Genomic DNA, 23,551 nt, shown 5'->3' with positions numbered 1-23,551 from the left:
TCTCATTACTATATACATGCATACCGAGTTTCATCAAGATTGGATGAAAACTGTAGTCAAATTTGATGTGTTTTATGTAATTTAACCCTTTCACTGTCAATGATGTTATGGAGTTATGTTTCATGCTGCAACGTTTTTATAACATGGGTTATGTTATAGTCGATGCAGAGGGAAAAACATTGACCTCACACATTTAATTTCAATAATTTTTATTGAGCACATGTGAATTATGTACATGAATGTACAAAAAAAGATGTAATATATGAAAATAATTCGATATAACTCTGAGATAAGCATAAAATTTGCTTTTGACGTCATTATAGTGTCAAAATTAATAATGATCAGTGCATCAATTATATATCTTTGAAGTGTATTTCATTGTTGTAAGGTATTTCAGGAAAATCAAATTTAAATCAAAAACATTTCACATTCACCTATAAAGATGATAATCCATGTCAAATACTTACACCTATAAGCAACTTGCAAGAAATTCAATGCATAAAAATAATCTTAAAAATAAAAATATGAAGAATTCAAACAATACTAGTATGCCAAATGTTTGATAATTCTATTTGAAGTTTTTCAATCCGATCAGCAAAATTCAAAATATCACAAAATCCACAGTTAGATACGCAATAGGTTTTAACATATCAAAAAAGTTGAAGTCTTAAAAGTCAACCATTAACTAATTCAACATATCACAATTAGGTGTATTCATTGTCAATATTTCACTTTAAGTTCAAGTTTTGTATGATAATTTTTGAAACAATCAGGCATACACATTGGCAAATTGCAGTTTTCAAAGTACCAGTTTGTTTGGTGATTATTCCCAGATTCTCTTTCAGAACAAACTACACAATCTGGATATCTTGTTCTCATATTTTTAAGGAAAATGTCAGAAGACCAATGAAAAATGCTAACTGTCTAACTGAAACTGAACTTTTATTCAAGAGTAATGAAGCAAAGTGTAAAATTAAAACAAAACCAAAATACAGTATTCTTTGAGATGGGAGTAGTACTAGACCTTTCAATATGGTCGCAAGGGGATTCCCCATTCCATGGGGAAAGTGCGACCATATTGAAAGGTCCCAAAAAAGACCAAAACACCCTACATTTTTCTTTTCTTACACCAAAAAACACCTAAACACCCTACATTTCATAAATTCCGACACCAAAAAACACCTTCAATCAATTCCTACATTCCATCAACCCCCAAAAAAGAACCTATTCATAAAATTAAACGAAAAAAGCATATTAAAAATACCCTTATATAAAATAACTTCCTTGTTTCGCTTAACATCCGGTTTTTTAATAGCCTCGTTTTAAATAATGTTATTTTTAGTCTAGAAACTTCTAGAAGGAAGATAACTCTTGTTTTGGAAAAAAAAAACAGACAACAATTTCTTTGTTAAATGAACTCATTTAAAAAATAGGAGTTTAATTCTAAAACACGAACAACACAAATTCGAAGATTATTCGGGCGACGGTATCTTTTCATCAATATTTTCTCTAGGTTCAAAAATAATAATAGGTAAAACAATAATTCCAAAACTAGCTAGCTTTGTTTCAAACAACAAATCACTTATTTCATCCGAGGCTAAAGCAGTCGGCTCAATCGCGAAAGAGTATAAGCGACGCAGTGAAACAATCTGACGAGTTGAAAGAATTACAACTAATAAGAGATCTGCGAAACAGGAGATTAGAAGAAAGGAAAGGAAAAGGTTTTAAAGTTATAGGATAAAAATGATTGTCGCTCACGCTCTTAAAACTTATTTTGGTTCAGGAGATATACAAAAATCATTGGGTTCTCTTCCTGGATTTCCATGGGCAAAATATCCCGGAGAAAAACTTCTTCCCGGTCATAATTACACTGGTTCAGGTACTAGACTAGATCTACGATTAGACGAAAACGATAAACCCAAACCCGGTGAAGAACCGGTCAATAGAGTTGACGCCACTGCGCTTAAACACAACATACTATACAGAAACAAAGACATAAACTTCAGACACGAAGCCGAAAGACAAATGATAATCAAACTTGAATATATTCCAAATCCAACTTTCAAAGAGAGAATGCAAAGGGCTCTAATCGTAAAACTGTTAAAAGCAAAGATGAAATTGGGCATTGGATTAGCGGATGAAATTCATAAAGAATTTAGAAAAACTAAAAACTTTTTAAAAGTTAAAGTATTTGAAAAAGATGAAATATGGTCAGCCGATTTAATTAATATGCCAGTCGAAAGAGGATATAAATATTGCTTAACAGTTATAGATTTGTATACGAGATATGCATAGGTTATTCATTTGAAAAACAAAACAGGATTATCAGTCAAACACGCATTTGAAACAATTATGAAACAATCTAACCGACTTCCAGAAAAACTGTGGGTAGATAAAGAAAGTGAATTTTATAACAAAAATATGAAATCCATTGGGTTTGAAATTTACAGCACGCATAATGAAGGTAAAGCTGTAGTTATTGAGAGATATAATAGAACTCTAAAAAATAAATTATTCAAAAAGTTCACGGAATTGAAATCTCAAAAATAGCTAAAAATATTACCAGAGGTTGTAGATGAATACAATACAACTGATACAACGACTCTTCAAATAACTTATATTAATAACTTGTAATAAATTTAACTTAATAAAAATTGCGAACAAGTTTGGATTAGGTTCTTTATCTTTAGAAACTAAAAAACCTAACACTACAGCATGAATAAATAAAGCGAAACCTTACTTTGTGGATCAAATCGGAGACACTCTTCAAGGGGATTTAGATATGAACGATTTCAAAGTAACTAATTTANAGACTCTGGAAAATGATAATGACGCTGTTCACAGTAGCAGGTTTAATAAGTTTTATTCAAAAACAATTAGTCAACGTAGTGAACAAAACTGAGTTACAAAATTTAATTTCATTAATATCAAAATTAGATGATAAGATTGCAAAACAAAAATTAGACATTCAACAATTAATAGATAACATTCCAGGTGAAAATGTTGATACGTTTCAACAGGAATTAAATGCTCTGGAAACTAAACTTAATAGTGAATTACAAAAAGAACTAAGAAATATTAAACAACAAATACAAAATATAGATGATAGCGAAATCAAAACCAACATTCAACAGCAAATACAAAATATTGATGATAGCGAAATCAAAACCTATATTCAACAACAAATACAGAACATTGATGATAGTGTTATTCTACAACAGATAACCACTATTAATAACGTAGTTTTAAACAAAAATATACTCGCATTAGAAAAGTATCTCAAGAAAGAAAATAAATCATATTATTTCAATCTTCCATTTGTAAATTTGAGTTATAGACATAGCGATGCTTCTATTACTGATAATATTGATAAATCAAAAGATTATGAATTGAAAAAATATAGATTTACAGCAAATATAAGAGTATATTCTCCAGATTTAACCTCCCCCTATGAAATATTTGATTCTCAATTTTTTTTCCGAGGAAAAATTGTAATTGAAATTATTTTTCTTATGCAGGTAAAAGTTGAATCAATATTCTTCATATAAAACTTATATTCATCTAGTCAATTCACCGCTCGTAAAGTTCTTCAGTTTATCAATGGTACAAAAAATGTAGAAACTAAAGAATATGAAATTAACGACGAAAACAACAAGGTTAATCACTTATATGAAATTAAAACGAGTGGAAAATATATAGATAGGTTTAGAATGTTAATCATACCCGATAGTGAAGAACATGAACTTTCATTGAGTGATCTTGATATGATATTGGAGACGGAAATTTCACCATCAGCAAGTATTATTAGAAATCAAGAACCACAAAAAGAAGAAACATTTACCAGTTATGACTTTTTATGAAGACAGACTTTGAATACGTAAAACTATATTTTGTTAATAATAGTTTTTTACATGAAGACGGAATTATCTCTTCAGATAATTTATTTACCTCAATCGATATTCATAAAAGTCAACAAGGTAAACAATTTATAATATTTCCATCAATAATTGAACGTAATGATGGAACAGAAGATGGAGGTATATATACCTGTAGATGTATAATAAGAATCATTATCGAAAAACCAAAATTTTCAGTTCATCTGAATAAGATTAATGATTCGAAAGAACAAATATCCTTAGTAAGTGTAAAAGTTTTTATTATTAAACCTGAAATAATTATAACAGGGAAACCTATTGTAGATCCTGAGAAGATAAGAACATAACCATTGAAGTATAAGAAGAATAAAATGAAATTTTAGATAAATTTGATGTAGAAATATCATCAATAAAAGTTAAAAATTCCTAATTAAAAATAGTTGCTTAAAAAATATGAATAAAACTGAAATTTTAGACGACGAAACATTCATATCAAATGAACTTTTTTTCAGTATTATTAACCTTATCTCTGATAAATTTACAACATCTAAAGGGCAAATTGAATTAGATGGATAGATAATTCAAGATGGAGGACACAAACAAAACATGCAATTTGTAGGCTTTAATGCCAAAACTTTTCACAATTTTTTCGCAACTGTGGATGAAAAAATCGGATGCTTCTGATTGGTATTTCTCAGGAAAAATCATTTTACGTAGAAACAATTTCAAAGAAATAAAAAGATCAAAAAAGGGTAGTGGTGTTACCATACTCAAAAAGATAAATGAATATAGTAGCGGTATAAATTGTTATATACCAAGCGATAGATACTGCTTTGTAAAGTGCGTAAATTATGTTTTGAACAAAGACTACACAAAAGAATTTCAAGATTTCATCGACAGTTTTTCAAAATCAAACAGAAAAGGAGTTACGACAACTGCTAGAATCTGTGAATTCAATAAGAAATTTAATACTAATTTTCAAATTCATATGCCCAAACATAGACATTTTCAACCAAAGAAAGTATCCGCAGAATTAGATTGGGTATTTTACTTACATAAATCGCATTTCTGTCTCAGAAGAAGAAATAACAAAACCTTAGGCATTAAAGAAATAGAAGATAATTACGATGAAAACATATGGAGAACTTGTAAAGATGATAATGCGGTAACACAAGTTTCACCTCTAAAACTAAATGTTTCCAATAATCTAAAGGCTACTTCTTTATCTTTAAAGGGTTGGTATTATTTATATCATTATGATAAAGAAATGGTTGAAGAAGAATGGTATGAAACTACTAGAATGGTTCCAAAACACACCGAAAAAGAAAATGTAGAAAAAGTTTACTCACATACACACCCTTTTATAAGATATTTTATCAGACAATCCATTAAAGGAGGAAGAGTTTTGGCAAATCGAAAACCATTTGAAACGAATAAAATGGATGAAATTTGTAATGTATTAAAGGAGTTTAGTGAAACACCAAGTGATAATATAATTGATTTATTTAAAGAATATATTAAAAGTAAAAAAGATAAAACAGAAGTTAATTCAAAACTTAAAAAAATAAAATGTACTAAACTAATGGCTTTTGATGCTAACGGTTTGTACGCTTCCGCCATGTCGGATTTAGACAGTGAATATCCCAAAGCGGAAAGTGCTAGAAAATTTTTAACTGAGGAAGAAGAAGAATTTGTTAAGCTCTTTAATAAGCAGAAATTCAGACTTAGAACGGCTATTTTAAAAGTCTGGTTTAAATATCCTACCAATATGTTCTTCCAAACCATACCAGCTAAAGATAAAATTACTTTTACGAACAAAGAATGTAAAAAGGAAACTAGCACTAAAATCGGGTTCAGAAACAATTTCTGTTCAGAAGTTTTAACAACGGTCGATATTCAAGAAATAGTTAAAGCCGGTGGACGAATTATTAGAATATTAGATGGTATAGTATACGAAGAAAATTTTAAAACTCTACCATATAGAGATTATATTTTAATTTTGAGATATCTAAGAAATAAATATAAACGAGAAGGTAATATCGTAGGTAGTAATTTATGAAATTATTAGGTAATTCATTGTATGGTAAATCTATTCAGAAGGATATAACTACATTGAGACATTTATGGAGTGAAGCAACTTTAAAAGTCAACTTCGATTGACACATCAAAAGTTATCCTAAAGTAAATGAGACTCAATATATCGTTGAGATAAATGAAGAAGAAAAAGAATTTGACGGTACACCTCCTAAATCTACACAACTAACACCTAGTCATTTGGGGTCATTCGTATTATCTCACAGTAAAAAAATAATGAATAATTTTATTCACGTAATAGATGGATTTTATAAGCTGGAAATATACTATACAGATACTGGTAGTTTATACATTTCGTCTAGCAATTGGGATATATTAAAAGAAGCTGGGTTGGTGTCTGAAATGATTATTGTAAAGGAAAGAATGATTACGGTGATGGCGGAATTATATATGGTTTATATTTAGCGCCAAAAGTTAAATATAATATTATTCTAACTTCTGACGGTATTCTAAAAGAAAAGAAAACGTTTAAGGGTTACTCTAATGATAAGATAGCTGTAGAAGATTATATTCGATTAGCTAGTGGACATGATGTGACGAATGAATTTACGAAACCATGGGAAAAAAGTTTCACCAATGGAGTAGTTATTCCAAAGGATGATGATAAACAAAAGAAAGTTTTAAATCTTGTTAAGAGAAAGGCACTGGACAGCAAAGGAATCATGTATCCTTATAGTGATAAAGATGACTTGAGTTTGGATGAAACCTACAAATTTGATGATTTCGATTACCTTACTATTCAAGAAGAGAATAAAGAGTGTTTCATTACTCAATAATTCTTTTGTTTTAAATGAAGTTGAATAACAATTTCCTCGTTACCAAAATCTTTTAGTAAATATGTCGTTTGAAATAGTTTCTCTATAATTCTATATTCTATCGGTACAGTGAATGTTGGAAGACTGTAAATAATCTGACGTTTGTATTTATTGAAAAATCCATCGTTTATCAAATTGCAATGTATATTTATCACATCGATATCATTCTCGATATTAGCTTTGTGTGGTGCTAAAGTGGATTGAGTGTATATTCGTTTATCAAATCCTAGTAACACATTCAATGAATTTTCTACGTTGAAATCAACTTGACTATTATTTCTTAATATCAATTTTATTTTGTTCAGATTCAAATTACCTTCGAATTCAATATTGTTTTTACCATTTACACTTCCTCCATATTCAGATAGGTATTCATTAATGGCTACGTATTCGCAGCTTCCTGGTAGTAAACGTATGGTTTTGAATGTAACTCCATTATCTGTTGATATTTTTATTTGGTTATTTTTTTCGTTGATATTTCTAATGGAATTGTAAACAGAGAAATACTATAATCCCAATTCATATTCTTGATTGTGATCGAGTTCATACTCATAATCTAGAGATAATTTAATGTCCGATTTATTTGAGGTAATAACGAATAGTTGTTCTTTATTTGACATTTTTAATCACGCTTTCATAATCATTTTATCTATAATACCTTTCTGTAGGAGTCTTTTTAGTATACTTCATTAAATTGTCTGTTTGATCGATGTCCTTCCTTCATTGCCGCTAATATTATTTGTAATCTATTAAGTAGTCCTGTTGTTGTCGGATAAAAACGTTATACCTTGTCCAGATACCATATCTTGGAATTCGTCTATTTCTTGTCCAGATACAATATTTTCGAATTCGACTATTTCTTGTATGATTGGTAGATAATCTTCTGCATAATCATCTACCTCCTCTTCATCTTGCTCAATAACTTTTGTTATATATAAATCAACTTCTTTCAATCTTCTGGTTTCTTTCTAATTGCATGTAGAAATTTTGAGTATGCAACTAAATCCTTATAATCAACAATGCCAACATCCTCGCCATTCATTAAATCTATTAATCCTTTTGTTAATGTGTATATAAAATCTTTTGTATCGATTTTGAATTGTGGTGAATTTGGACTAAATCTTATACTAAAACCATTCAACAATAACCCCACATCATCATCGATTGTTGAAATGCTCTTTGGTAAAACTGTGTCTGGGTTTGAAAAATAATACTTTATATCATCTAATGTCCTAATTATAATACCACCATATTCAATCGGTTTGGGGTGATGAGGGGTGGATATATATTCCAAAGCTAATTTTTTTTTAATATCCTCTTGAGATTTTAATATTGGTTGAAATAGAGTTTGTAGATTTTCTGTTAATCCAAGTTGTTGGAAAATTGTTTTTTTCAACTTGGGTCTTTATTTTATTCTTAGCTTTGATATATTCTTTATTTCTTTTTAAAATATTTTTCAATTATCCATTTTTAAAAAATTAAAATTAACATATGTCGATCATAAACCTTTCAACCGCAGGTTTTCTAGTATTTACAAATACATATCCATGATCATCTGGATTTCTCCATTGAGCTTTACAAACCTTTTTAAATGTATCTCTATCCATTCCGTGATTTATCGACTGAATGATTTTTAGATAAATCTTTATCGTTTAATTCAAATAATAAAAAACAATTTGCACTTTTTCTAATGAACATAGAATCCATCCCGTAAAAAGATTGGGATTGGTATATGCAGTGACAGTTGTGATGTCTTCCTTTCGTGAAGAATTCCTGTTGAACAGCTTGATTTCTTTGCGCTACGCAGTCGTCAAACAATATTAAATTCTTTCAATTGCTATCAATATTAGACAAGTCTAGATCATTAACATTTTTCGTAAGAAAAACTTTTAAATCCGTTGGATTCTTTGATTTAATGAAGTTATCTATGATATCTTTTATTTCCACTTCTTCTTCGTTTTCTTCGTAATATTGAAATATGTCTTGAACATCTTTCTTTGGTAGATATTCTAAAGCTTTGAGGAATTGATAATTTACGATTGCTCTGGTGTTGTGTAGATATACAAAGAATCGAAATCTAAAAGGTTTGGTGTTGTCAACATGTTAAAAGTGAGATGAGTTTTCCCAGAATGCATATACACATGAGCATTGGGTTATTAGGAAATATTTCTGAATGATAACATTTTTTGCCCAAATTTTTATTATTTTATTTTATTCCAAAAATCACTCCTTCTCCTTTATACTTTGAAAGAAATAATCCTTCTCCAGTGTGTATATTTTTAAAATATATTCCATTACCCTTATGTTTGACTTTGACTTCTCCTGTGTCAATACTATGTACTAAGTTATTTAATCCTTGTTTAACAGTTTTCTTGGTTTCTTCCCCAAATCTTTTTCCAAATTCTTTTATTGTGCCTATCATATCTCCCACTCCTGAACCTTTGGCTTTCTTTTCTATTATTAAATTATGTCTGCGTTCTTCAGCGGCTTTAGCATCAGCTGCTTTCTTTGCGTTGGCAGCTTTGACTGCGGCAGATGTTCCACCAGTTGCTGCAACCGCCGCTGCAATACCACCAAATATTAAATTCTTTTTAAGTCTATATCGTCTCTGACTTTACAATATTTGTATTTATCAATAAGTTTTTTAGTTATGCTGATTTTTTTACCATTGAAAGTTATTACAGTTGGGGAAGCTTCTATTATTTTCATAACTAAAGTTTCTGGTTTTATTTTTAAGGGTATATTTTTTACTCAATTCTTATCATTCTTCTATCTGCTATTTTAATTAAATGTTTTGCTTCTTCGAGTAGTAAACAATAACCTGTTACATCTCCTTGTGTTTTTTCAATATGAATATTTATGTTCACTCCTGTTTTGAAAACATCTTCTTGGTGAGCTGATAGATCAAAACAGAAGATTGGATGATTAAGTGCAAAATCTACATATTCAAACTGAGGTGGATTTCCAAATAATTCACACATGTTTTTATAGTTTCTATACAATTCATTATAATCCTTTGTGGTTGGATTAATTGTTAAAGGCTGGTTAGGATAATTATCGTTGTTAAATCTTACTTGAACTTTATGGATTATAGGATCTTGAGTTTGGTTTGTTGCTACTCTAAAGATATTATTGTTATTCGTCTGAGGGTCTGGCAAGTTCTTGAAACCAACCATTAAATATCTTGCTGGTCTAATAGTGTTAGTGATTGGCCATTTGGTGGATTCTCCGGTTAAAGTCATGCTACCTACCGTATTACGATGAAGAAAAGCTATTTCAATATCTTTAGTTAATGAGTTGAATATTCTCGTTTCTACTTCAATTGATGGTGTTATTACTGGTATGAAAATTTGGAGATTCGTTATTTCTAATTTTGCATTTGAAGCATTCTCTCCAAAGAATATCTTATCATTGTTGATTTCTCTTTGTAGATGAATTTTATATGGTAACCCTACGGAAACTTTTCTATGTTCCAACCAAAATCTTTAGGATATAAAACTGTTTTCAACATTGTGTCGAATTCCCCAGGGTGTTTAATTGTTTCTATCGGTTTTGAACCAGCTTCCAAAACCATCTCGCTAAATAAAGATGGAAAGAAATTGTTTTCTAACGTTGTATTTGTTTGTGGTAAACGATTTTCATTGGGAGTTCCATCTTTAATTTTGAAATCACATCTGAAATAAGCATCAGAAAGAAGCAACCAATTCGATAATGAATTTATTTTGAAGGTAATTCTACCAACATCATTCAACTGGGATTTAGAACCAACAGTCGTTGAGATGATAATATAATTCTCTTTTTTCTTGTTAAATGAATAACGAATCGGATTGTATAATTTAAAGATTGGATCTAGTATTTTATTTGCCATTTTTAAGGTAGAAAATTGTTGTCTGTTTTTTTTTCAAAAAAAAAGAGTTATCTTCCTTCTAGAAGTTTTTAGACTAAAAATAACATTATTTAAAAGGAGGCTATTAAAAAACGGATGGTAAGCGAAACAAGGAAGTTATTTTATATAAGGGTATTTTTAATATGCTTTTTTCGTTTAATTTAATGAATAGGTTCTTTTTTGGGGGTTGATGGAATGTAGGAATTGATTGAAGGTGTTTTTTGGTGTAAGAATTTATGAAATGTAGGGTATTTGGTCTTTTTTGGGACATTTCAATATGGTCGCAAGGGGATTCCCCATTCCATTTCATTCCATGGGGAAAGTGCGACCATATTGAAAGGTCCCAAAAAAGACCAAAATTGAAATGAATTGAAATGAATGGAGTTTTACGTCCTACTTTTCTGCACCATGTGGGCCAATGAAGACGGCCAACGCCATGCAGGATGCAATGAGGGAAATTTTGCCAGGACAGCGGCATTAGCCTACTCTTTTTCGATTTCCAACTGTCGAGGGATCTTTAACGTGCACAGCCTGTAGCACACGGGGCCTCGGTTTATTGTCCCATCCGAACGACTAGACGCTTTTTCCATGTCAGCACCTCGTACCTGCATCACTGACAGGGGGAAACCGGGTTGAAAAATCCGAAGGTATTATCTCAACCTATGCCGGGATTGAACCCTGGACCTTCAGGTTAGCGAGCAAGCGTCTAACTCACTGAGCCACCGCGGCTCCGCGACCATATTGCAAGGTCTAGTACTACCAATGGGACAAAAACCAATTTCTTTTCATTAATCTTATAAACAAGTGAACTCAAAGTATCTGCCATAATTTTTGCTTTATTAACACAAGACTGACTGTTTTTATCCATTACCAAAGAATCATCTATATAATAAGAGCAATGAATACCTTGATACCTAAACCAAGAATAAACAGGTTTTAAGATTTTGGTAAATATACGAGGAGCAGAACTTAACCCAAACGGAAGAGATACAAATTTATATATACAAATTTGAGGTACTTTTGATAAGACTCATGAATATGTATACTAAAATATGCATCACAGAGATCAATTGAACAAAGAAAATCATCTTTCTTAAGGAAATCAAGAACCATTGTAAAGGTTTCCTGTTTAAAATGCTCATACAAGACAAAAGCATTCAAAGGCTTGAGATTGATTTCTGGCCTAAATTTCCCATTTGGTTTGGGTACAATAAATATATCTGAAACAAATTGATGAGCTTCTCAAACACTTGGAACAATTGCACCCTTTGCAACCAACTCCTTTACTTCATTATCGATAATAGACATTTGAAAATCATCAACAGGATTTTTATTGGGAAGTTTGTTTTGAAAACAAGGAGCAATAAACTCAATTTTGTACCCACTAACAGTATTAAGTATCCATGTATCACTGGTAAATGCTTTCCATTTATCGATACAAAAACGGATATTTCCTGAACTTACCACATTATTTACATTATCAACAGTGTGTGCTGGAATAGTCTCGTCCACTACCCTTGTGTTCCTGAGGTCTGCGGATCCTGAGCTAAAATACCCCATTGGCCACGTTTTCCAGGTTGACCTCTAAAAGAATTCTGACCAGAATATTGAAAATTACCATATAACTGATATCTATAACCATTCCTCGACACTTGAAAAAGGATAATATTTCGAAAACCGGTTCGTGTCAATTGCATAAGTTTTTGTTTTACTTGTTATAATTTTTCACATCATTGTTAGCGTTATTTATCACCTAAATATATATTTTTGCATTTTTCATCATAACTCTCATCTTAATCTCATCTTATATCCCCAAACCCAGTTTGACTTATTTGCATAATTTGATCCCCACATTTTCACGCTAGCATATACAGTTTCCTCCTGTTACATTCGCTGTACATTCCCTTTCTAACCTCAAGTTATTTTCATTATGCTCCCCAACTACAACAACCACTGTCAAGAAGCCAGACATAGTAACACTAATCGTCAACCAAACCAATATCACATACCCTACAATGGCCCCGGCTTCCACTTACCAATTGCCGACCACCAACCAACCCAGCTATATCCCACCCCATCGTCGACCTACCTACAACACAGCCTACCAATCCAGAGGTAACCATCGACCTGACCAACAACAGAAACGACTACCAGCCCACCGACGCCAACCGGTCCCCACTCATAAGGAGGAAGAATCCTTTGTGAAGATGTTCTTCCAAGTTTTGCAGTGCCTCCATCATTTGGCAATCCTTACCCTTCAACAGCAAGGCCAGCCAGCGTTTACCTTCAAACGCAAAGTCTTTGAGTTGGACAGTTTTATCCGTCCAGCAATGAAAACATCAGCTGTCGACACGAATATTAGATCCCTCAACCGGACATGGCTCTCAGTCTCCATCCAAGTCGAGACATGTATCTAGACCTTCCCCCCCTCGAACCAGATCTCAGTCCGTTCCCAATGCTACATTTCTAACAACTACCAAACCAGTACCAATCACACCGTCGACAACCATTATATCCGCTACCAAACCGTATTATCACCAAACCAAGGACAAATCATTATTTAAGCTACCTGCTCTAAAGAAATCTACCTTAATTATTGGATCATCTAACCTGAATCGAATTACCAAAACCAGTTCAGACACTGAAATACATTCTTACCCCGGTTCCCAAATCCATCACATACAGTCAATCCTGGAATCATACGACCATTTCAATGAAATCTTAGCTGCACATATTTTTTTCAAAACCACCCCCCCACGTGGTGCTAGAACAATGTTTATTCCTAAATCCACGTGGACACCCCCTCAGGCCGCCATCCATCCTGAAATATTGAAAGCATTTGCGAGTATGAATAGCCAAACAGCGAACCTTTCCATAACACACGAAAAGCCTAATCTCACAAGAGTGGAATGTGAAGCGTTAAACTTACTTAAGAAAGACGATAGCATTGTTATTAAAAAGAGTGACAAAGGTTCATGTTGTGCCATTCTGAATAGGGAGGATTACGTTTCAGAAGCAGAGAATCAACTGAATAATCCTAAACATTATGCCATTTTACCGAAACCAATTTTCAAAGAAACTGCTAACATGATTAACATAACACATGAAAAGCCTAATCTCACACGAGTGGAACGTGAAGCGTTAAACTTACTTAAGAAAGACGATATCAAACTAACGGCAAACGTGAGTGACAAAAGCATAGACTTTCTCGATACCACTGTCTTTAAGGGAGATTCTATAGCAGAAACAAATAAACTGGATATTAAATCGATTTCAAAGAAACTGATACTCATCAACTCTTGCACAAGAGCTCCTTTCACCCAAAACATACCTTTTCTGGTATAATTAAGTCTCAAGTTTTACAATTTCATCGAATTTGTACAAATTCGTTTTAATGCTCATAGGTCGGACATCAAATTACAGAAAGACAAGCCTGTTTCTAATCATTTCAACCTCGATGACCATTCAATAGACTATCTCACCCTAATCCCAATTGAGCACATAGAAATTGACTTGCCCGAAGATGAAACTACCAAATTCCGTCAATCTAGGGAAGCCCATTGGATTGAGACATTGAATACAGCAAGACCTATAGGACTAAATATTCATCATAATGTAGGCATAGCACCCTTTGTTGTCCCCTTCAATACAACCAGCAATCGAGCAAGCAAGATAGTTCATGCCCACTATAAGAGCCTTCAAGAGAAATTCCCCCATGTCTATAAGCAGAAAATGATAGTTGCATATTCAAAAAATAAGAACTTAAATGATAATATTGTTCATAGCAAACTAAAAACAATCAGTACATAACAGATACTATACTTCTCGCCCATTAGTTATTTTTTCTAATTTCAGATCAGAATAAGAACAGAAGAAAACCCAATATCAAGACCCTTAATCCTAATTTCTAAATAAAGTGTCTGCTCCACCCTAGGCCTGTACATTTGGAAAATCAAACCCTCCCTTCCTCGAAATCTATTATTATAACCTGATTTCATTGTCGGTTAAATAACAGTAGTTGAAGCATCACACTTTCTAATTTCTCTCATATCATCACCAAATAACATTGAAGAAATAGGTACATTAATGTTACACAAGTCAGAATATTTCTTTTTAAGGACAGGTCTGATTAGAAATGGCCTTCTTAGAGATAAATGATACTGAACTTGACTAATAAGGGTTATAGCATCTGAAAATAGGCACTTAGATTGCTCATTCTTAATTATGCTTGGTTTTAGCAATTCCGCTAATTTTACTAAAGGCACAATAGCTGTTGCTGCCAATTGCTGAACTTCTTTAAATGATTTATCGTAAATCTTCGAACGAGCGTCAATTTTGCCCCAAATTTCTTGATTTACCATAGGGGGTGATAACATTTTGTAGTTTTCTGGTAAATCATACTTGCTTATAATCATTCCAGTCTCACAGTGAGTTGTACAAGCTGTATCAATAAGATTTGCCAATGACTGGTCAATTGATGGCCCTCTAGCAGGAGTTTTTAATTTGGGCAACTGCCTCAAAATTGACTGCTCAGTACCATCGTTTACTACTAAAGTATCATCATCAGCAGAACTAAACATTGCATTGCTCATTTTACTATTAAAATCAGAACAATTAATATTGTTATTATGTGTATCATTGTCAATTTCTACCCGAATATTAGGTCTTTTATCTTTTACATATTGATCGTACTCATCACTGTAATCATATTAATCAAATAAATTTACATCATAATCAAAATCATTGTTATCATTCATATTTGCTGCCTCTACGAGGCCAAACTTTATTTTTAAAGCCTGAAAATATTGTCCTGAAATGTTGTTAAGATCTACTAAATGTCTATTACTGATCTCATTGAAAACTACGCTTTCTACTGGGTCTAACTTTCTTTTCCTCTCAGAAGACCCTTTAATATTATTAGAATTTTCATTCACGACTGAGCCAAAAGTGGTTGAAGTAAAACCAACATTTTTTGTACTACTACTAGTACTAGGTTTAAGTGATAAACTTTTAGTAACTTTGGCTGGCCTTTTACCCTTGATCATAGATTTCTCTTTAGGATTAAATTTGACATGGTCTCTTATCACGGAAGCAGCGTTGTCTACTTCAACTTTATCAAAACCTAAAAAGTCTCCTTCATCGGGATCTGTAAGTGACAACACATCGTTGTCATTTGTGATGTCAAGTCTATTATTATGACTCATATTTCATAAAGAAAACTGGAAAACGCTCTAAAAACTAGATTTTTGGATGGAATCAAATGAAATTCGGTATATATATACATATTCATAAAACGAAGATCAAGTTCGAATTTGAGCTATTTTCGACCGTTAGAAGCAGAGTCATTGCCCTTGCCCCAAAATCTTGAATATGCTATTACTCTCTAACTTAGTTTTAAACCGATTTTGATGAAACTTAAAATAGATGTTTCGTTTTTAACCATCCACTATCTTTATTTAACTTTACAGTCTGCAAGTCAACTGGCAAACCTTTCCTGTTGGAACGTACCGTATCTCAAGCTCCAATAACCTGATGAAGTAAATAATAAAACAGATTTTGAGTGAAAAAAAATTATCCATAAAAACTTTGTATCCATTTGTATATCCATTTAAAAGTTCTTTCACAACTTAAAAGCCAAGTCCATTTTCTCCACCTCTTTCTCTTTGCCAACATACACTTAAAATAATAATGACCAAATCTTTAAACCCCATTTGTTTGGCTTGTTAGGCATATACTGTTTAAAGCTGACTCTGCCTTTAAATTTCATTTATGGACAAAAATTGATGTGGCTGTTATACTCCAATATATGTATCTTGAACCAATGAAATTAAAGGTCTGACTTTAAATAGGAAGTCAAAACCAGGTTGTCCTTTTTACGACTTGTAAAGAATTATCACTGAAGTGAAGAAATGAGCGGAGCAACTGAAATCGGTTGCAGCTCATGACAAAAAAACTCACTGTGTGTGTCAGCCACCATTCATCCCAATAGCTTTAAAGAGTTGGTTTTTGGCACAAACCCATAGCAATTTACAAAGCAACAAAAAGATTGAAGCTGCAAGTCGACTGGATTATCAAAGTACTGAAAAGCATAACGATTTGTTTTTCTGCCATAATACCAAATGTTGAATTAGGAAAAAATAATTAATAGGATCTTCATTTAAAAAAACTTTCTCTTAGCCAGACACACCATCAAAATTAGCATCAAATTTGTCAGCAAAAATAAGAATGATCTTGCAATCTATGCTATCCTTCTCGAGTTAATAAATCTAAATGCACCAGACTGCAAACAAACACCAACATCAGAAGTAGTATTTTCCTTGTTACCATCATCATCGGCTTTGGTCCATTCTTCGTCTGATTCTGCGGAATTCAGAACCACTGCCGCAAGCACCTCTTCTTCATTGTGGTAACTTTGCCGTTTTGCCATTGAACTAAAAATATCGGTTGACTTTGGAGATTGCTTACTTTGAATTTCACAGAATAAACCTGCTGTTTTCATTGCCAAAAAGGAAAGCAGACTTGTAAACAAACAAATGCGACACCTATTTCATTACCTTGCTAAGATATGACTACACACACTACAAAAATGTACAAAATGTCGGAAAAATTTGTCAATAGCAACTGCTTATCATTACATTAACTTTGACATTTCACTTTATTTAACTTTGACGTTTTACTATTAGATATGACTACACACACTACAAGCATGTAAACGTAATATAAATGTCAAAAACTTTTGACAAATCGTTCATCCGATTAATAGCAATTTCGAACTTGACTGAGATTTCATCAATATACAGGCATACCAAGTTTCATAAAAAATGTAGCCTTTATTGTACCTACAAGCAAAATTTGACATATGGGGCACATAAAAACTGTAGCCTCTATTGGGCTTACAAGCCAAGTTTGATGTGTTATTAGTAGGTCAAGGGCAATAACTCTAAAACTATTCATCTGATTATTACCAATTTCAAACCTGATTGAGATCTCACCAATGCATGCATGCCAAGTTTCAGCAAGATCAAATAAAGACTGTAGCTTCTATCATGCCAACAAGAAATGTAAATTTGGACTGCAGTATAAAAATTATGTCCTTTAACAGTTAATCTTATTTATCTATATGTATTTTAATGGGTGTATATTTCTATATGTATATATATATGTATTTATTGTTGAGTATGTTACAAAGTATTGTTATGGTGATCCAAATGAATTTATGTATATAATGTAAATCGGAAAGTATTAGGAGAAATTATTATGCATTAGACACATACACCATACTGTTGGCATCATTCTAAGTATTGGCAAAGTGATATATTAAATAGTATTGTTATGTCCAGTTTAAGTTGTGTTGTAATTAACTAAAGAAAAGTAGAGTTTGCATTTTGAATGTAGTAGTGTTGTATATTATTGTGTAGCTATATTGTTTCATATTGTCTTTTTGTATTTGCTTAGTTGCTATGTTCGTGTTTGTTAAGTTGGCAGTCTCATTTTGTTGTCTGCTAAGTGTAGTTTTGTAAATAGCACTCATCATGAGTTAAGTTAATTAGTCTTTTTTCCTATAGGTGGCAGTTTTTCACTAGTTTCCTAGTTACTTTGTTTTTGTTTTTCATAGAAAAGCATTAAGTTTCAAGTGTTAAATATTTATAGTTTCACAGAGGATAAAATTATTATATTGAAATACTACTTTGAATTAAAACTCCTAGGAATTAGGGTAAGCATTGTATCTAATTGAAATAGGTTAAATTGTAAATATTGATCTTATCCGTTTTTAAAACTGCAGCATATTTATTTCCATTACATAAAACTATCGTTTGGGTTATTTCCTAGTGTCTAAAATAGTTATTATATTTATTTATTTCAGAGTTTATAATATATACATTATATCTATATACCGAAGTATTTGCTAGTTATTTGCTGTTGTAAATAAACTATTTTATATCAAGTTTTCCTGTCACTTGTTTACCCCGTTACATAATTGATGCCCAACGTGAATTGGAATGGGAATTAATAATTTATTTTGGAGAATTTTTATGTGCCGTTGTCGTGTGTGTCATTGTTCATGTTTGTGCTGTGGTATACCTTTTTCACCTGTGTGTAGGCCTATAACTTTACTTTGACTTCTATTGTGTGTAAATTTCTGTTTTGTTTCACTTGTATTATGTATTTGTCTAAGATGTGTGAATGAGTGTGAATACCTGGGGACGCCTAGGTTGTGTTCGTACTGTTTTTTGTATGGCGTTTTTGTATGTATTGTCTTTGTATGGCGTTTTTATCAATTCCAACATTCAAAAAAAGCATATTAAAAATACCGCTTTTTTAATAATGTAGAAGGGAGATAACTCTTGTTTTTGGAAACACAATTTCTTCGTTAAATTAACTCATTTAAAAAATAGGAGTTTAATTCTAAAACACGAACAACACAAATTCGAAGATTAATTGGGCGACAGTATGTTTTCATCAATATTTTCTCTAGGTTCAAAAATTATTCCAAAAGTAGCTAGCTTTGTTTCAAAAAACAAATCACTTATTTCATCCGGAGCGAAAGCCATCGGCTCAATCCGAAAGCGGAAAAGAGTATAAGCGACACAGTGAAACAATCTAACGAGTTGAAAGAATTACAGCTAATAAGAGAACTGCGAAACAGGAGATTAGAAGAAAGGAAACGAAAAGATTTTAAAGTTATAGGATAAAAATGATTGTCGCTAACGCTCCAAAAACTTATTTTGGTTCAGGAGATATACAAAAATCATTGGGTTCTCAAACAAAGACATAAACTTCAGACACGAAGCAGACAGACAAATGATAATCGAACTTGAAAATATTCCAAATCCAACTTTCAAAGAGAGAATGCAAAGGGCTCTGATCATTAAACTCTCGAAAGCAAAGATGAAATTGGGCATGGGATTAGCGGATGAAATTCATAAAGAATTTAGAAAAACTAAAAACTTTTTAAAGGTCAAAGTGTTTGAAAAAGATGAAATATGGTTAGCCGATTTAATTAATATGCCAGTCGAAAGAGGATATAAATATTGCTTAACAATTATAGATTTGTATACGAGATATGAATGGGTTATTCCTTTGAAAAACAAAACAGGATTATCAGTCAAACACACATTTGAAACGATCATAAAACAATCTAACCGACATCCAGAAAAACTGTGGGTAGATAAAGGAAGTGAATTTTATAACAAAACTATGAAATCACTTGGGTTTGAAATTTACAGCACGCATAATGAAGGTAAAGCTGTAGTTATTGAGAGATATAATAGAACTCTAAAAAATAAATTATTCAAAAAGTTCACGGAATTGAAATCTCAAAAATGGCGTAAAATATTACCAGAGGTTGTAGATGAATACAATAACAAAATTCATTCATCTATGGGTGTCACACCAACACAAGTCACAAATAATCCAAATATTATATAGTCAATTAACGCACAACATAACTACTAAAATGAAATAAATAATTTAAATATTAAACCCAAATTTAAAGTTGGAGATCGAGTTCGTATTTTCAAATATAAAAGTAAATTCGAAAAAGGTTATGTTGGATACTGGACAAATGAAATATTCATCGTTGATAAAGTAAACACCACTTCACCTCCAACATATGAATTAATCGATCAAGACAGAGAACAAATCATAGGAAGGTTTTATCAAAATGATCAAAAGATGATGATAAAGAATTTGAGAGAAGATCAAGAAATTTAGATGACGACAAGCATTTATGCTTTCTTAAATTTAAATGCAAATTTATGTTCAGAATATTATTTAATGTGTTTTATCAGAATGTTATACAATTTTTTTTTAACACAAACTACGTTTATATTTCATCAATTGGGTTTTCAACAATACTTACCGCATACTCCTCAAAAAACCGACTTTTAAAAATGCATATCTTTCTCGATAAATATGGAACCACAAACTTTCAACTTATGAGATGGGCGATTGAGTTAAATATATCATCGTTTTATTATTGTATGAGAAATGAAATAAATGATCTGAAATATAAGAAAGGTAAATTTTAAGCTATAACAAATATACATACTTCCGATCAAAAAGGAGTTCATCATTCTGCTTTGTACAAAGACTCTTCAAATAACTTATATTTTTTCGATTCTTATGGATTAGAACCAACTGAAAAGATAATGCAATTGACTAATAAACCAATCAAATGTTTAACATTTCAAATTCAATTACCAGGACAAAAGTTTTGTGGTGAGCTTTCACTTTGGGTTTTATATCAATTAAGTTTAGGAAAACAGTTTGAAGAAATTGTAATAAATTTAACTTAATAAAAATTGCGAACAAGTTTGGATTAGGTTCTTTATCTTTAGAAACTAAAAAACCTAACACTACAGCATGGATAAATAAAGCGAAACCTTACTTTGTGGATCAAATCAGAGACACTCGTCAAGGTGATTTAAATATGAACAATTTCAAAGTAACTAATTTAAAATCTCTGGAAAATGATAATGACGCTGTTCACAAGAAATATTTATGGGATCAAATAAATTCAATTGAAGTAAATAAAAACCATTTAGAAGATAAAATAAGTAATGTGAAAAGATTCTTCAAACGTCAACTAAATAATAAAAATTTTGTTAATGAAACTAAACTACAAAAAGAGGTAGCAGGTTTAATAAGCTTTATTCAACAAGAATTGGTAGTGAACAAAACTGAGTTACAAAATTTAATTTCAGTAATATCTAAATTAGATGATAAGATTGCAAAACAAAAATTAGACATTAATAGATAACATTCCAGATGAAAATGAAGATACGTTTCAACAGGAATTAAATACTCTGGAAACTAAACTAAACAGTGAATTACAAAAAGAACTAAGAAATATTAAACAACAAATACAAAATATAGATGATAGCGAAATCAAAACCTATATTCAACAACAAATACAAAATATTGATGATAGCGAAATCAAAACCTATATTCAACAACAAATACAGAACATTGATGATAGTGTTATTCAACAACAGATAACCACTATTAATAACGTAGTTTTAAACAAAAATATAGTCGCATTAGAAAAGTATCTCAAGAAAGAAAATAAATCATATTATTTCAATCTTCCATTTGGAAGTTTGAAGAATAAAGATGCTTTTATTACTCATAATATCAATAAATCAAAAATATATTTATTGAAAAAATATGGATTTATAGCAAATATAACACTATTTTTTCCTCATGTAGCAGATGGAGACCCTAAAAACTTATTTGGTAACGGTTTTCCAGAATCGTTTTTCTTTCCGAGGACAAGGTGTAATTGAAATCTAATTTCCTATGAAGGTAAAAATCAATTCAATAGTCTTCTCACAAACCTCTTCATCTAATCATCAATTTAACGCTCTAAAAGTTCTTCAGTTTATCAATGGTAGAGACAATGTAGAAACTAAAGAATATGAAATTTACAATGAAAACAACAAGGTTAATCACTTATATGAAATTAAAACGAGTGGAAAATATATAGATAGGTTTAGAATGTTAATCATACCAGATAATGAAAATAAAGATCAACTTGGATTGAGAGATTTTGGAAACGGAAAGTCCACCATCAGTAAGTATTATTAGAAATCCAGAACCACAAAAAGAAGCAAGCAGTTATGACTTTTTATGAGCGACAGACTTTGAATATGTAAAACTATATTTTGTTAATAATGATATATTTACCTCAATTGATATTCATAAAAGTCAACAAAAACAAAAATTTTTGATACCAAAAATAAGAGATGATGATGCTGCATATGTTAATATATCAATCTCTATACAAACAAATATAACAAATATCGTTAATAACTGTTAAAGTTGTTATTGATGACAGTAAACACATAGCAGCTTTATCAGAAGTTCACTTAATTTAATTACCTAAAAAATGGAACTAGAAAGTAGACAACAATACATGATAGAAAGACAAAATGAACTAAAAGAAAAACTAAAACACTTTAACAAATGTAGAAAAACATGGAGTAGAATTCATTCTGTTTTCAAAACATTACAGTTCTAACAGTAGGGTTAACGCGTTCACTGCCGTTCAAACTTCATCTTGTGGATTGATTACTTTAGGTTTTACATCAAAACAGAAATCTCATTATAAAAAGAAAACAGAAATTTTAAATACATATCTTAATAAATTGTTTATATTTTTCGAAAGTTCGAGAGAAGATAAGAACATAACCACTGAAGAATTAGAAAAATTCAATGAAAATTTAGATAAATTTGATGTAGAAATATCATCAATAAAAGTTAAAAATTCCTAGTTAAAAATAGTTGCTTAAAAAATATGAATAATATTGAAATTTTAGACGATAACATTCATATCAAATGAACTTTTTTTCAGTATTATTAACCTTATCTCTGATAAATTTGATACATTTAATACATTTATTTACTTACATTCTAATATTACTCGTAATCTATTAAGTAGTTACTCGTTGTTGTCGGATAAAAACGTTATATCTTGTCCAGATGCCACCATATCATCGAATTCGTCTATTTCTTGTATGACTGGATAATCTTCTGCATAATCATTTGATACCTCATCTTCATATTCATCAACTTCATATTCATCAGGAATAACTTTTTTTATATATGTTTCAACTGCTTTTAATCTTTTTGTTTCGGGTCCCGACTTTCTTATTGCATGTAGAAATTTTGAGTATGCTAGTATATCCTTGTAATCGGCAATGCCAATATACCCGCCATTCATTAAATCTATTAATCCTTTTGTTAATGTAAATATTAAGTCTTTTGTATCGATTTGGAATAAAGGGGAATTTGCCCTAAATTTTATTCTAAATCCATTAAACATTAACCCCTCATCTTCAATGATTGGTGTAATACTCTTTGGTAAATCTGCTTTAGGG

At 31.1% G+C, this 23,551-nt stretch overlaps 4 protein-coding genes across 4 annotated transcripts; 2 read left to right on the top strand and 2 right to left on the bottom strand.

Moving 5' to 3' along the window:
* Positions 1-2,828: 2,828 nt before the first annotated feature.
* On the top strand, positions 2,829-6,745 carry LOTGIDRAFT_154997 (hypothetical protein; the record flags this gene model as incomplete). The annotated part of the gene is made up of 5 exons (XM_009065507.1): positions 2,829-3,518; positions 3,594-3,798; positions 3,936-4,037; positions 4,574-5,908; positions 6,327-6,745. The coding sequence occupies 5 exons, from the start codon at positions 2,829-2,831 to the stop codon at positions 6,743-6,745; spliced, it is 2,751 nt and encodes a 916-aa protein (XP_009063755.1).
* Positions 6,746-8,990: 2,245 nt separating this feature from the next.
* LOTGIDRAFT_154996 (hypothetical protein) lies at positions 8,991-10,652 on the bottom strand (the record flags this gene model as incomplete). The annotated part of the gene is made up of 3 exons (XM_009065506.1): positions 8,991-9,346; positions 9,606-10,121; positions 10,262-10,652. 3 exons carry the CDS (start codon positions 10,650-10,652, stop codon positions 8,991-8,993), a joined length of 1,263 nt encoding a protein of 420 aa, XP_009063754.1.
* Positions 10,653-14,674: 4,022 nt separating this feature from the next.
* LOTGIDRAFT_154995 (hypothetical protein) lies at positions 14,675-15,874 on the bottom strand (the record flags this gene model as incomplete). The annotated part of the gene is made up of 2 exons (XM_009065505.1): positions 14,675-15,368; positions 15,555-15,874. 2 exons carry the CDS (start codon positions 15,872-15,874, stop codon positions 14,675-14,677), a joined length of 1,014 nt encoding a protein of 337 aa, XP_009063753.1.
* A 4,689-nt stretch (positions 15,875-20,563) lies between these two features.
* On the top strand, positions 20,564-21,958 carry LOTGIDRAFT_154994 (hypothetical protein; the record flags this gene model as incomplete). The annotated part of the gene is made up of 3 exons (XM_009065504.1): positions 20,564-20,690; positions 21,011-21,310; positions 21,441-21,958. The coding sequence occupies 3 exons, from the start codon at positions 20,564-20,566 to the stop codon at positions 21,956-21,958; spliced, it is 945 nt and encodes a 314-aa protein (XP_009063752.1).
* Between the last annotated feature and the right edge of the window lie 1,593 nt (positions 21,959-23,551).

The sequence above is a fragment of the Lottia gigantea genome, assembly GCF_000327385.1.
Source record: "Lottia gigantea unplaced genomic scaffold LOTGIsca_7, whole genome shotgun sequence".
In the NCBI taxonomy this organism is placed as follows: domain Eukaryota; kingdom Metazoa; phylum Mollusca; class Gastropoda; family Lottiidae; genus Lottia; species Lottia gigantea.
This window is presented reverse-complemented; position numbering and strand designations above follow the sequence as displayed.